General features: G+C 46.1%; 1 protein-coding gene across 5 annotated transcripts in view; it reads right to left on the bottom strand.

The window, feature by feature from the left end:
- Positions 1–8,585: 8,585 nt before the first annotated feature.
- The window catches only part of MOCS1 (molybdenum cofactor synthesis 1), a 30,123-nt gene continuing 23,081 nt past the window's right edge, over positions 8,586–15,627 (bottom strand). For 4 of the 5 annotated variants that reach the window (XM_041476792.1, XM_041476790.1, XM_041476791.1 and 1 more), the window contains one exon: positions 8,586–12,565. In XM_041476792.1, coding sequence (XP_041332726.1) covers positions 11,697–12,565 — 869 coding nt within the window. In that variant the 3' untranslated portion in view covers positions 8,586–11,696. The remainder of the gene's footprint in view (positions 12,566–15,627) is intronic. The other variant, XM_041476794.1, reaches the window with a different exon arrangement.

Genomic DNA, 15,627 nt, shown 5'->3' with positions numbered 1-15,627 from the left:
CCAGAAGTGTCTATGACCAGTAGTGGTTGGGTCTGTCATGTTATAGCAGGACCTTTGCCATACTCTCCCTTTGTGGAAGGGCTATTCAGAGCACTTCCAGAAAGGACTGAGGCAGCTGATAACCAAGGAAAGCACAACAGTCACACAGAGGCTTCAGGGACCTGGGGATCAGGGCTGACATCAGCCCTGGACACCCCATCCTATGGGGCAGACAGGGAGGTGGGTGTGCTGGGCACTGTGTGATGTTGCTGCCTGCCCCTGCAGGGAGGAGGGCTCCTGTCTCTCCATATTCCTTGTAGAGGTTTTAAAAGGTTGGTGGGGGGGGATAACTGTGATTTTCTCAAGAAATCTGACAAATACTCGTTATTCATCTGTTTGTAAGAAGACTCTCCCTTACCAGTAGGTCTGCAGGGGCAAAGCTCATATTTTATCATTCCCTAAAATATCATGAGTGACGTAACAATTGGCCTAGATGCCCCATGAGACACTACCAAGACCTTGCCTGTGGTGAATCCATGGCTCACGCTCTGATTGTCAAACTCTGCCAGTGTTTTGCCAGTGGTGATTCTTGGAAAGCCAGTGGTCTGTAAAGGTATCAGAAGGTGCTTTGTGCATGATGGCTGAGGAATGCAAAAAAACTGTCAAAAGCTTGTGCATGCTCTGTTGCCCACAGAAGGAAACAAACAAAATAGGAGGAAAATGAATGTCCATCTACTTTAGGCTTAAGATATTTTTCATTTGGTTGTAGCAACACTGTAAAAGAACAAAGATGGATTCCCCCCAATCCCCATCCAAGATAGTATGGTTCCTGGATTTGAGAGGTAAGAAATGGTGTTCTGCAGCATCTCACTGGATATTCCTATGATCAGGCTCTGCCTGGCTGAGTGCTGTCTGGGTGTGACAGCCTTTGGGGGCGATGGTAACTGTCATTTTAGCCCCTGCACAGTCATGAGGTGTTTTCAGGGGAAGAAGTATGAATCAGCCCAGTACTTGCTTTCCCCTGGCTCACAGTAAGATGGTATGACTGGGCAAGAGTTTCTTTGTGTAACACACACTGTGTTTTTGCTGCTGAACAAGTCTGAATCTGCTCTTACTTTGCAGAAGAAGCTGGGTAAGCCCAAAGTGCAGATTTTCCCCAGGGCTGTCTGATCCAGTTTTTTTTTTCCTTTTGGGCTCCCAAGCAGAAAACTCTTCAGAGTCATGCCCCATTCTGCTGTAGAGTACCCCTTGCTTCTGCTCCTGATTTCCTTCAATATCTGAGCCCTGTTTACATCTCTCTTGTACCATCACAATTCCTTTCTGTTGCTTGGCCACCTTGGGAGGATCTGCTGCCCTTTCCCTGTGGTATTAACAGCTGCAGGAGCTTGGGCACCTCAGTCTCCAGGTGAAGCCCCTGGCAGAGGACTGACCCTGGCACAAACGCTGTTGCTCTGCACTCAGCTTGGCTTTGCATGGGGCAGGAGTTGCCAGGCAGATTGGGTGCTGTGTCCTACCTTCCCATTGTCCTCCTTATGGTGCAGCTGTTGTTCATCCAGGGAACAAATGTTAAACAGATGTTGTGTTGCCCTTTTGGAATGGCAGTAATACCTTCCCTTGCTCTGAAGTGAAATGAGAGCTTCTCTGTAAGTGGAGAGGAGACCTTTTCTGCAGATGGAGAGTTGGAGCTGCCTCTGGAGTCACAGGAATGGGCAGCCTTTCACCACAGAAGCATCCCCAGCACTGAGGCAATGTGACATTGGGACCAGAGCTAGCTGTGGCCTTGGGGGTGCTGATATTGTGCCAACTCCTGGGGTGTCAGTGCTGGGATGCATCAGCAAGCATGTCTTGGACTTGTACCAGGGTCAAAGCAAGAGATTCTAAATTGCTGCTTGTCCCATAGCCATGGTCTTGTCCTTGTCAGGGAGCTGCCAGCTCTCCGTCTGTTCCTGATTAATCCTCTCCCTGGGGGATGCTGACCAGTACATCCCAAATCAAGATGGAAGGAAGAAAGGGGATAAATCAGATACTGAGGCAATCTTACTCTCTAATTTTTAACCCATGCTGGCATCCCAATACAAACAGGAAGGCAGCAGGAGTTTGGACAGGGATCAGTAGACCTGACTTAGTGCTGTGCAGAGGAGAACCAGTGTAATTATGGGAAAATGGGCATAGTCACAGAAATAACAGCTTTGATGAGAGGCAGGCTCTTTCCTGAGATCTTCGGTGGCTAGCTCACTTCTCTTCTTACTCCTCCTCACCCTTTCCCTCAGCTCTGCAATGAACCCTGAAAGTCTGCAGCTCACTCTCTTTAGAAAAGGGTCTGGGCTGTCACCAACACATGTGTAGCTTTTCCCTTGGGAGGCAGCAAAGTGAAATCTTCCTCTAATCTTTAGGAGAAATCAAGGGACAGAAGCCCATCTGCTAAAAACAGACTTGTCAATCTGGTAGCAAACATCTTTTTCTCCCATTGCATTTCAGGCATGAGGAGCACTCAGGCTTGGAAATCTGTCTCTAGGTGCTCACTGCAGAGTGCACTGACGAATAGGAATGCCAGATTAGTATCCCCGTCTGCAAACAATAATTTGAGTGACTTACCAAGCATGACATGTTGGTCTGGCCCACATACATGTGGTCAGGTTCTCTTGGATCACAGTCCAGGCCAGTAGTGGTGGGACTATCCTTTCTGCTTGGGCTGAAACAAGCTTCATGTGATGCCAGGAACTGTCTCTTTGCTCACAGGTGAAGGAGCAGCAGCTCCTGCCTGTACTCAGGACAGGAGATGGTCCTGAGGCCCTGGAAGAGCTAGCACATGAGCCTGGAGGCAGCAGCTGCATGATACCATCACCTTGCCACTGTTATCACCATTTTTCCTGTTGCTCAGCCATTCCCATCAGCCATCATTCTTGTTTCTTTTCCTGTTCATTCTGGGACTGGCTCAGACGTCTTTATCAGCTTTTCTTGTCCCACATTTGTGTGAACTTTCTGGTGCAGAGAAGCCAAGTCTGGAGCAGTACTTCACTTTCCTTCCCATGGTCCTTGGTGGAGCTTTGCTTCCCTAGAGCCTCCAAGGCACTCCCAGCCCTGATGGGTGCAGGGGGCTCCACCAGTGCCCAACCTGTCCTTTGGAAAGCTTCAGCTGTGCGTGTGAGGAGACATTTTGTCTGAGGGATGAGGCTAAATGCAGGCCATGGTAAAGCCCCTGAGCAGCAGCTCTGGCACAGCTGCTCTGATGAGCTGATGTGCTCATTTCTGAGCAGAGCCACTTGTGGATGTAGAAGCTCTGGCCCTGTGCTCAAGTGGATAGGGAAACAGGTGCTGAGAGTGTGTCTGGCAGGGATTTCTTTCTGGTGCCATGTGAGGTTGGAGGAATACTTGGGTTTTTCCCTTCCTTTCTATAAATGGCTTTTGTGAGAATAGGTTTCTTAACTTAGGTTACAGCAGCAAGGGCTAATTGAATTTTACTGTAAGCAGGATGCTATCAGTGACACATAAACTAGAGAAAATGTTAGCTAGGTTAGGTAGGAGATAAGCTTCATGAATGCAGTCTTCCTCACAAATTCTGTTAAAGGACTTCTGACCACACTCAAACCTGTATCAAGCACATGGTGAGGTGTCTGCTGTCCTGCAGCAGGGTGGAGGCTTTGCAGAGCTGCTGGGGCAGGAAGGGCTATCACTGCCCTTAAACCCTGGTCCGCTGGCACTGGAAGAATTGGCACTCCTGCTGTTGAGTAAGGCACTTAGTCTGACTTCCCAGAGAGCTGCCTCCCTCATGGCTGAGGACACAGAGGCATTTTGCCAGGCTTTCCTGCGGCTCAGCGAGGGTGGGGGAGTCCAGGACATGGGGGAACCCTGTTCCTGCTGCTGTTGGGAGCACAGGAGTGTTCACTTGCTTGTTCACCACTCCATCCAGCTGGGTTTAATTTTAGAAACACAGTGCTATCTTGGGGCATCTTTTTCCATGGAATGCAAGTCTTTAAGTAAATAAATAACAGCTTTGTGGAGGCGGAACGACAGCCTGTAACCGCACTGCAAAACACGCACCGAGCGAGTTGAGCCCCATTTCACTTGCATGTGGAAATACTTTGTACAGAAACAGTGGCTGCACTGCCTCCCTCTCTTGGTTCAGCCCCCTCCGGAGTTGGCCATGTGCATTGATTAAAAAGAAACAAAAACACCTTGAAATACCAGCCTTGGAGAAGTGGAAATGAAAACCCCTCCAGCTGCTGGGGTTCAGCTGGAGTTCTCTGGCACAGGTTTGCTAAAGCTACAGTTTACTGACCGTGCCTGTGCTGCATCTGGGACATCCCAGAGGGATGTGCTCTGAGGCATCCTTAGCAGCCCAGGAGAGAAATAGCAGGCTATAAAAGATGGCAGGCAAGAAACTTGTGTTTAAATGCCCCTCCCAGTCTGGCTGGCCAAGAGCCTTCTGCATGTAGACATGTTGTTGATGGCTGAAGGTCCTGGGTGTGTCCCTCAAAGCAAGTTTGCTGGCTGGAAAATGCCATTAAAGCCATTTTACCAGAGCAAGAGCCCATTGTCATTGCTCAGATCCAGCAGCTCTGACATGGCATCTGCTGCATGAGCTGCTGCTAACTTTATTCCCCTGAGTCAGCAAGGCAGGCTCTTCTAAAGCTCCCAGTCTGAGTAAGACTTGCCATGGTGGCCTTCCTCTGATGTAGGGACTTGGAGATGCACCTAAATATTCAAGGTGGAACAAATGGTGTAAAAATAATCCAGGCTGACAGCTACTCGCTCTGCTCCACTCCTGCTGCACATTGCTGCTGCTGGGACAAGACAGTGCTGAGATGGCAGGACTCTGTGCCGGTAAAGAAACTGGGTCAGGAGCACCCATCTTGGGTGCATTCGGAGTTGGAAGTGTTGATTCTGGTTGCCTCCACAAAGCCGAAGGGGTGGCTAGACTGTGCCTAATCGTGGAGGTATGAGTGAGCTCTGCCAGGGTCTTTGATGCAAGTGGCCTTGAAGTCAGCAGCTGTGGCTTGGAAAAAGCATCATGTAGCATCTTGGTGCCACGTGCAGATGGGATGCCCAAAGAGGTTTTGCTCTAGTCTTTCTCTTCTAAGATGAAAAACTTGCCTTGTCCTTCTTCCTGTAGCTCTTGGCAAGAGCAGTTCTGAGCATGACTGTGATAGTTTTGTGTGTTTGTTCAGAGGTGGATATAGTATTTTAACTTACTGCAGGGCCTGGGGATTACTAGCTGTACCTCAGCCTTTGCTGGTGGCTTCCCTTCCCAGCAGGCTACTGGGACAGGAGGATTTTCCATGTGATGTGGTTCTGCCTTCTCTTCCTCTGCAAACTACCCAGCTAAGCCATGTCCTCTCCTTGGCCTCCTCCTGCTGCTTCCACTGATACTCTGAAGGGAATTTTATTTTTTGTAAACCCTTGTGAAGGCCTTCTCTTGTGGGGTTGGGCAAGCTCTGCCCATGTTCTCTATGAGCCCAGGATCAGGGCGGCCCTGGCAGCAGCTTGTCTTTTCCACTGATCCCAATTAAGATTCAGTCTTGGCAGGATGGAGCCTTTTGAGCTGCCAGCTGCAATAGGAGAGATGAGGCTTCGGGGGCAGCAGAAATTATTCCCTTCCCTTCTCTCAGCTCAGCTCATTTCTTGGATCTGGGCTGAGGATGGCCCCAAGGGTTGATCTGCAGAAGCCAAATGAGCCACACAGAGCTAAAACATTTCCATTCAGCGTCAGGCCCAGGGTGGGGAAGTGCAGCTCTCTGAAGCGCTGAGGCTGTGGGTGGCAGCTGGGGAAGGCATGGAGGGAGCAAGGGATGGACGGGTGGTGTAATTCCAGGCACTGCCTCACACAACAGCAATTCCAGCCTTGCTGCAACTGTGCATGTGGGGAGCCTTGAGTGCCAAAATCACCCCGATAATGAAACCTTAGTTCGTTAAGGCTGCAGTAGTGGCAGGTCAGGGCTATGCAGCTGAACCCCTCTCTCCCAGCTCCCAGCAGCAGATGCTGCCTGGTGAGACACTGCACAGCTCTGCTGGTGTTGACAGAGCTTTGCCACAACCTGCACCAGCAGGTAACTGGCCTAAGGCACTACCTATGGAGCAGTCAAGTATCTGAAAGCCTGTGTTGTCTTCCAAGCATAATATTAACACAACTTTACAGCTGCCTGGCCCTCCTGCTATCTCCTCCTCTTCCTCCCCTACCTCCTGTCCCACTGCAGCCAAACTGCTCTTGACTTTGCAAACACAGACTCTGCTTTTGCTGGCCTTGCATCCTTTCAGCTGCACACTCTGAAAGTATCAGGGGTGTAGAAGAGAGTGTTTCTGTTGAACTTAATTTTAAATTCATGCAGGAAGAGCTTAGTAGTACTAAGAGTTCCTGGTTTTGAGAGGATTGTCCAGAATTTGAGATCATGCCTGCTCTGTTGGAGTCATCGATGGAGTAATTGAGTCTGCTGCTAATTTGGGGTTCTGGAAGCAAACTTTAAGCAATCATGAAGCATGAAACTTCATTCTGTGGAGCAAGTGTTGTGTGGATGGCACTGTGGAGAGCCACGGGCAGTAGGCAGCTTGCCTTATGGCCACGGCTGTGCCATTGCTGTTGGGTTGTGCACATGCAGCTGAGCAATGCTTGGTTTGTTGTGCTTCTCTGCTTGGAGGAAAGCTCAGCAGTGTGTCAGGGTATCCATCCCATCCTTTCCTGTGAACTTGCACTCAGCTGCACTTTACTGCTACTATTTTGGGTACCCTTTACTCTCCAAAGGACCAAACAGGGTAAGTACAAAGACAGATACTAACCAGAAGCTTTCTAAACATGGCACTGGCAGGGAGCATGGAGGGATGGGGGAAGGTAGAGACAGCTGGATTTGTGTCTCAGCCACCCACTGTTTAAGCTTGCTGTTCCCAAAGTGAGAATCTGCTCTTATAACAGAGGACACTGAGTTCACCCAAAGCCCTTCAGGACAGCCTGTGACAAAGGATTCAGCTCTTCATCCTGTACCTTTCTGGCACCATGCCAGGCATGTCGGAGTGTTGCCTGTCATCATCATGACTTTGCAGAGCTCCTCACATTCCACTGGTTATGAGACCTAAGTTGACATCCCAAAAACATGAAAACCTGGCCAGCCCACTTCAAACAGCAATTCCTCCAACTGATTTTAGATTCCCTGAAATGCTGTGCTTCTCTTGGAGCAAGGCTCTGGTGCGTGGAGGGAGGTGAACTGTGTTTCCATTTAACTAATTAGCAGCTCTGTCTTGGCCAACGCACACAGGATGCACCAGCCATTTTTCAGCTGTTCCAAGCCTGCCTGACTCTGCTGAGGCAGCCAGAGGGAGCCGAGAACCAGCAAAGTGCCAAGGAAGGGGCAGGACCAAGGGCCAGATTCTGTTCAGTCAAATACCATGTAAAGCTGAGTGACAGGGAATTTACAGGGAATCACTGCAGGTCACGAGGGGCTGAAAATGGCTAACAAAATTAATTGCTCTTTTTATTGTTCAGCTGTTGTTGCTTTTAGAATCTGGTTTTGAACAGTTCCCATTCAGAAAAAAAAAAAAAAGTCCCTCCCTGAGGTATTTCAAGCTGTCTTCCCCCCAGGGCCCATTCTCCTTCCTGAAAGCACTGCTCTTTTGACATAGATTTAATCTCTTTAAGAATTCTTAATGACCAGCTTCTGCCAGCTTCTCCTTATATGCTGCATCCAGTTTTTAACAGGATAGTGTGAGGGTGGAGTAACTAGTGTCACGATGTGGGCATGAAGGAAAGCCAGGCTGAGATGCTCCAAAAGGATTCAGCCTGATTAGCAGTGAACAGACTCTAACACACAAATGGGCCATGAGCTGGGACAGCTGAGTTTTCAGCAGGCAAAAGCTCTACTGTGCGGGTTGCCATGATCTGTAGTATTTGCATTTTCAGCTCATTGTATTTTCATGTCAGTGTTGGACATGCACAAAAGTGCAACTTGAACTCTTATGGCACCGTTCAAGAGAAGGAGGTGGTGGGCTTGGTGCTTCACTCTGTTTCTGCTCCTAGAAAAATGATGTGCTTATTTAGAAATGACAGCATTTGCAATCTTAAAATCATTTAGGCTGGAAAAGACCTCTAAGGTCACTGATGCCTTCTTGGTAGCAGGAGACTCGAGAGCCTTCCTGGAAGTACAGATGAATGAGAAGGGGAATTTCTCTTAAGGCTTATTCGTGATACAAGATGGATGGACTTTTATACAGGCACTTCCCTGAACTTTGGTTTCAGTTGTGGTCACTCAGACTAGGAGGAAGAGCTCTGAAGGCCCCGCTTCTGCAAGCAGTGATGTTATACATGGCCACTGGCTCAGAACAGGCATGTGGGAGAAGCTGAAATAATGACAAGAGATGATAAATCATGATGCTAAACCCACAGGATTACACAGTTTAAGAACAGCCAGATTAAAATGAGTTTCTCTCAACAACAGCAAAAAAAAAAATAGGTTCTTTATAGTAATAAGTTATTATGACTGATCCTTTGCTAATTGCTGACTAATCATGCAACTTGCAAAGCCTGTCTTGTTGCTTGTCCCGAGGTAACTATTCATAGAAGCTTTTGGGTTAAAACGTAGAAAGATAAATAAAAATTATATTCAAAGTAATGCAAACCACACTCCATTGCAACTAGTATTTATTAAAAATACAGTGGACAAAAAAAGCAAGCCTCCAAAAAGTAGTCATCAACATCATCAACATATATTACACCATGGCCCACCCAGCACCACAGAAACACAAGAGTGCTCTCAACCCATTTCCCTCACAAAATGTTGACTTATGTTTGGTTCATTACCTATAAATGTGCATAGTTTAAAGACTTGATAATGTAACATGAGCATAAAATGGCACCAAAGTCTGTTTGCCCTGCACTTCCAGCCACTCTCAAACCAAGGAAGTAGTGAAATGTGCGTAAGCAGCGAAATGTGCGTGGTGATCATGAATGTGCTCAGTAGTCCCTAGTATGGCCCTGAGTCCTTTGTGTGAGCTTTACAGCATGACAGCAAACTTGAATCATATGCCCAAAGCATTGTTTTATTGCTACTGAGTACATCGAGTTTCTTTTTCATTTTCAGAATTAGCTAGAGCCTGGGGCAGGCCAGGAGGGCAGGGTGTGTTGTGCATGGTGAGGGGAGTAAGTGCTTGTATCAGTCAGTAGACTTAGCTGGTTACATGTGTGCTTCCTTTTCCTGGCACTTTGTTTCCATGCTGAGCTAAGGAAACTTTCATGCTATGGGCACAGCAGTTCCACAGATTAATGCAATCTCTCGTATGTGCAGGATTGGGTGGGATTATTTGTGGCAGTATGGCAGTGCTAGCTATGCTCCTGGGGAATGACTGGGAGTCAAGACTGTAACAATGCATGTAGATTGTCCTGGTTCTAGCCAGGACATGGGTAATTTTTGCAGGATCCAAGAGAGGGCATGGCTAACAGCATGGGGGGTTATTATGGGGACCAGGGAAAGGGGTCTCTTCTGGTAAGGGAGCAGTAGTGCCTGTTCTCTCTATTATTGAAGGTGTTGCTGCTCATTTTCTTATTCCATTCCTGTTTCCAGTAAATTCTTATGTGAATCCATGATCTTTACCTACTGTGCCTCCAAATTCTCCTCTGCAGCCTCTGGGAGGGAGGAGTGAGCGAAAATGGAACACTAAAATGGGGAATACCATTCCTGAACCACATCATTAATGTACAAATAGTTATAGATTTTGGGCACGAAGCTTTCCAGATTTCTTTCCCTTTCAGCTATAGCTGCTGTCTGTCGCTCTCTGCACCTTATCTCACAATGACAACAAAAAAAGAACCAAATCAATCCACCTGCAATGGAAAGAGTGCCTTTTGTTGTAGCTGGTGTACGAGATTTGTGAAGGATCTGTAGCAAAACCTATTGCCTCCTCATCTGAGACCTGTGCGTACTTCACATGAGCAGGATGTGCATGGCAGTGTGGTATGCTCATTGTACTTTAACCTCTTAAGCTTAAGAAGATTTTTTGGTAGTGTCTTTGACCTTAATAGAGTTGTCTTTAACCCTGTGTTTAAGGAGGGAGCACCCTGAATAATGTGCAGATTCACATTAGCCATAATCAACCAGTAACACCCTGTTTAGAGCACTTTAACATTTGAAAAGCAGCCATTAATATTAACAAGAATGTTGAGCAATTTCTTCTCTAGCACAGTTAATTACCAAGGCTAATTAATGCTACATGACTCTGGCCACTGCTACATTTATGGGGACACTTAAGTGCTCCAAGGCCAGAAGACTTCATGAAAAGCAAATTAGAGAAACATGCAGGAAAACACTCTGGCAGAGGCAATAGTAAATACCTTCATTTTCCAAGTGGCCACTAGTATTGAAGTCTGTTTTATCTGTCAGAACTACACAGGTTGCTGGTTACTAGGAGCTGCACCATAGCATTAAAAATTTGGAGTCTTCTAGGGCTTGGTGCAACATCTCCTTCTAAAGTCAGGGAGAGCTTAATACTTTTCTGTGCATGGCAAAATTAATCCCTTAAGCATGCAAACAAGGCATCCATGTTTTTCAGTGCTAAGGTCAAAATGCTGGAACATGCTTCTAACAGATCAGAAAATAATTCTTCCAAACCCAGAAGAAATTGTCTTTCTGCATCATGTTTTACAGAGCACAAGGCAGAAAACTGGGCATCTGCCTTTTTTTTTTTTCCTTTTGAAACTGATTATTTGGGTATTTCCCACTTGCATGTGTCTCTTATGAGGAAAGGCTGAGGGAGCATCAAGGAAAGGATGGGCCTGTTCAGCATCCAGAAGAGATGACTGATGTCTCAATGTTTAACAGTGTTTAAGAGGAAGAGGCCAAGATTATGGAGCCAGGCTCTTCTTGGTGGTGCTCAGCAATAGGACAAGAGACAATAGACAGAAATTGATGCACAGAAAGTTCCACCTGAACTTTTTTACTCTGCAGGTGACTCAGCACTGAAACAGATTGCTGAAAGAAGTTATGGAGGCTCCCTCAAGGGAGATATTCCAGTCTGGACACAACACTGTGCCATGTGCTCTGGGTGCCTGAGCAAGGGAGGTTGGATCAGGTGAGCCACTGTTGTCCTTTCCAACCTTACCCATCCATTCTGGGATTCTTTGATTCTGTGAAGGGAAGCAGCACTGAAAGGGATGGGAGCTGCCCTCTGACTCCGACTGTCCCGTGTTTATAATCTTTATGGTGAAGTTCTCCAGCTGTGTTCTTCTCCCTGTCACCCTCTAAATTCAATGAAGAAGGTCAGGGGAAAGACAGACAAACACAATTCTGAAATCTTAATTCTTGACTTAAAAATAGTTGCCAAATAACAGCACTTTCAGCAGTGGCTTAATTTCCAGAGCTCACACAGCATGGTGTGATGACAGCAGGTGTATTTCACAGCACAACGGAAAAAAAAAAACCCCAAACCAAAAAAACCCAAACCAAAAAGCTCTGTGGTATAAGCAGGAATCTTTTCTCAATCTCATCATGAGGACACTGAAATGGAGGTACTGGCAGAGTGGAGAAGTCTGTCCTCTAGAAAATACACGTGGTTTTCAACAGGGATAAGTGGCTCCACTGTTCAAGTGAGCTGACAGAGTAAGGCAATGCTGGAGGCATGGGGTTGCCGTACTGTACACACCTGCTGAGGTCTCCAAGTCCTTCAGCTGAGCAATAGGATTTCTGTAAGAGGCTGAACAGAAACACTGCTCACTTGGAGGGCTGGAGGTATCTGAGTATTATCTAGACCCTTGAGAAGTCTCCCCTCTGCCCACCTGTCTTACTAATCAACTTCACCTCTTGGATGACGATGTCATGAGTGACTGCTTTGCACATGTCGTACACCGTCAGTGCAGCCAGGCTGGCAGCTGTGAGAGCCTCCATCTCCACACCTGTTCTTCCCCAGGTGTGACACGAGCTGCGAATCACCACTGCATGCCTGGCCTCATCTAGGCTCAGAGACACCTCAACATGGTACAGAGGGATGTTGTGACACAATGGGATCAACTGGCTGGTCAGCTTGGCTCCCTGAATTCCTGCAATTTGAGCTACTGCCAGTACATCCCCTTTCTTCATTTGGTTTTGCTTCACCATCCTGAATGCCTTCTCACCCAGGAGGACCATGGCACCAGCAACAGCACTTCTTCTGGAATCTGGCTTTCCTCCAACATCAACCATCGTGGCCTGTCCTTCCTCATCAGTGTGAGTCAAGTTGTCAGAGGCACAAGGTACCCTGGTGCAAGATCCTGAATCTCTGGTATGGAATTCAGATCCTGAACATTCCTCTTTGGACTGACAATCCACAGGAACTTGGCCAACAGAAACATCAAGGCACTTGGTATCAAATGTGGAGCTTGGGTCCTTCTGGAAGACACAGTAGCCTTGGAGCTGGGTTTGTAGAAATCCTGTTGCTATGTGCCACTGTTTCTCTGGGTGAGATCCTGGTAGGAAAATTTGTCCTGTGAATTTATTTTTCATTGATGCTTTTCCATTTTGTTTGGGTAAACTTGCTCTCAAAGTCAGCCAATGGCTAAATGTGTGGCCCCACTGTTTTGAATTTGGGGAATTCTGTAGGGCATCTTGGCATAGTGAGAATGACATCAATGCAGGCTCTGGGGAAAAAAAAACCCAAAAAGTAAGATGAGAAGAACATCTTACTAACTGGAAAGCTAAACTGCTTGTAGCAGCTGAGAACCCTGTCAGAGAACTGCTTGGGACTTCCTGTGTTGCAAAAACCTGCAAACATCCACTTTTTTCCCTCTATCTCCTTCTCTTTTCTCTCATCAGTTCCCTGCATTTCCTGGTTTGCTATTAAAAATTACATGACTCAGACTCATTTCAAGGTCCCTGATAAAAACAAACAACTTACTTTCTAAAAGTATCAACACCTTTTGAGAAACAGCAGCCAAGAAAGCTTATAGGAGAATCAGTTCTGAAGAAAAGTGAATCACAGCATCTCAGCATCCATTTGGGAGCATCCCAGCACCAGCCTTCTTTCAAAAGCTTGGCAGGGTTAATAGGAAATTCTTACACTCAGATTTTCAGCTCTGCCTTTCCAAACACCTCCCTCCCAGCACAGGCAGCTGCGCTTCCTCCTTTCATCTCCTTCTGCAGGGAAGGGTCACGCCAGCACTTGAGGACAGCAGGGACCAGAAGCACTGCAACTGCACTGTCTACAATCTCAGAGGGTGATGGGAACCTCTCATATTATTGCCAGCTCTTAACACATTAATGACAGCTGAAGTTTAAGCACTGGAAAAATCACAGTCCCCTCACTGACAGACAGATTTTAAATCTACTCAGAACCATGTTCCAAGTGGAGCTGGCAAAGCTCCCAGCTGGCAGAGAGGTAGTAAGCCCTCCTGCCCCTTTTTGCCATTTAATCCTTTGGTTTTGGCATTTACACTGGGCTAAATGCCAAGTGTGAAGACAGAAGGAGTCTCTTTCACATAAAAGTGAATAAAATGTTTTGTAAGTAAAGAAAGCAGTACAGAGGTAAGTGGCTAAGCCCTGGTTTAACAGCACCACTGATAAGCATGTTCTTTTTCTGAAGCTCCTCCTCCCTCTGCCCTGAGAAATGTGGCACTAGGTTAGCTCAATAACCTCCTTTGGTAGCTCTGGTATTCAAGGACTCCCTTTTCAGCCTATCCACAGGTGCATCAAAGCAGCTTCCTGCACCTCTGCACACTGCTGAGCTACTTCTGCTGCCCAGGGACTCTCCAAACTGGTTTAACAGCACCACTGATAAGCATATTACTGACAGTAATAGACACAGTGTGGACAAAGGTCTAATTGCACTACTCCATCTTTTTTAAAAAACAAACCCACCAAACTCTTCCTTGTTAGTTCCAGCCTCTGCTAAAACAAGACTGATGCACTTAGCACCATTTTCATCTAGAGTACCCTCCAAACATTGGTCTGAAAGTACCATTCCTGAAGCTTAAATCAACCACAGATTTCATTATTACAATCACTGCATAAACCTAAATTCAGGCAAAGGCCTTTTTTCATCTACACCTGATGGCCTATACACTAAAAGTAAGATTCCTGCAAGTTTGAAGGCATGTGTTTGCGTCAGAGGAATGGGATTAAATGGACATAAATGTACTGGGTGCAACATTTCTCTGCTTTAGAAGAGCACAGAAAATTATTTTCTATTCCTCTTCTCTTGCTCTCTCTTGCCATAGTGGGGCCTAACCTGAATATTCCTTTTAAAATCCAGGAACTTCAAGCACTCTGTTCTTCTGAATTCCTTGATAAGCTTTAAAGCTGACGCTAAACCCCTGTGAAAGTGTCTTGTTTTCAGGAGAAGCCAGACTGCAAATGCAGACAAGTACTTCCTTCCAGAGGGTAAACACATGTGGGTGGGAGCAGGGAAAAAGGTTTGAACAAGTAAAGTGGGAAGTAAACAGACTGTGAGAGAGTAATGAGTGCAAAGCATCTTTGCTTTTCTGAACAACCTACACTTCTTGAGGTTGTATCTAGTCATCTGTATTTGCAACCAAATTGCTCCTATACCTACCAAAAAGAAAAAAAAAAAGGTAATGGTTTTCTACTGCACCATATACTGAAACCATCTCATAAATTCCATCTCCTTATATCCTATTACTGCGCCTCAAGTTTGTGTCAGCTTCCAACTAGCACAATCTCAGGGGGAGAAAAGAAGGCAGGAGATACTTAAATTAATGAGGAAATTCCCATAACTGAAGCAAACCCAGGAGAAGAAGAACCTGCTGAAAGGAATATTTTGATTAAGGGAAATAAGATACAAGCCGTATAGCAAAGGATTAGACAACAGCAGTGCAGAGAAGATGCCAGGTTTGGCTCACTGCATCTAGCAAAACCAATTAGTGATTTCCACAGCATTCATTATATTTCATTAAATTAATTCCATACACACACTCCCCCACGGACTGCTTGCACGCCAGCATTATTTGAAGTTTGTAACTAACTCAAAACACAATTAGGAAATCTCCCAATGATTCCTCATGTGCCACAGTGGGATACTCTCCACTCATCTCCAGTCTCTCCACTGATGCAGTGACTGCCAGCAGTCAGTCTCAAAAGGAAAATGGAACAGCTGAAGGAGGAGGACCTGGACAGGCTGCCTCTTTCACTGCATGTAAGACAATGTTAAAGCACTTTTCAAAAGGAAGTTGGATTGTTCTGATCTGTAGACATCCAAACATTGCTATGAATGCTAACTTTGGAGTGTGGGAATTCTTTCAAAGAGAACTTGAAAAATTATATCAGTCCCAGTGAGCTGTCAAGAGTTTAATATAGTATTTTTCATCTTAAAAAAAAAAAAAAACCACAATTTTTCCTGATGCAGAAAGTCAATACACACTTTAAACAAAGGGTCCTCCTTACCCTTCTTTTGGAACACAGTGCAGCAGTGGCCAAATACAAGCAAGCAAAGGCACAATCTCGCACCAGCCAACATAGAAAATTATGGCACTTTAAAGTGAGGCACTAAGCCAAAAACATTCCCAGTGAAGACCTATGTTAAAGACCTCTGTGGATCCTATTTCCTAATAATGGCAACAAAAGTACAAGCCCTAGAGGCTTGGTTTAAAAATAGAGTAGTTGTTATTATAATATCACCTGTTGTAAAGACCTGCAAATCAATGCATGTTCCCCTCCCACAGAGTACCTGTTTTAAAACCTGTGTTTT

This window comes from Pyrgilauda ruficollis, unplaced genomic scaffold (genome assembly GCF_017590135.1).
Source record: "Pyrgilauda ruficollis isolate IOZ18807 unplaced genomic scaffold, ASM1759013v1 scaffold4, whole genome shotgun sequence".
NCBI classification, from domain to species: Eukaryota; Metazoa; Chordata; class Aves; order Passeriformes; family Passeridae; genus Pyrgilauda; species Pyrgilauda ruficollis.
The sequence above is the reverse complement of the archived record's forward strand: the minus strand, read 5'-3'. Positions and strand labels throughout refer to the sequence as shown.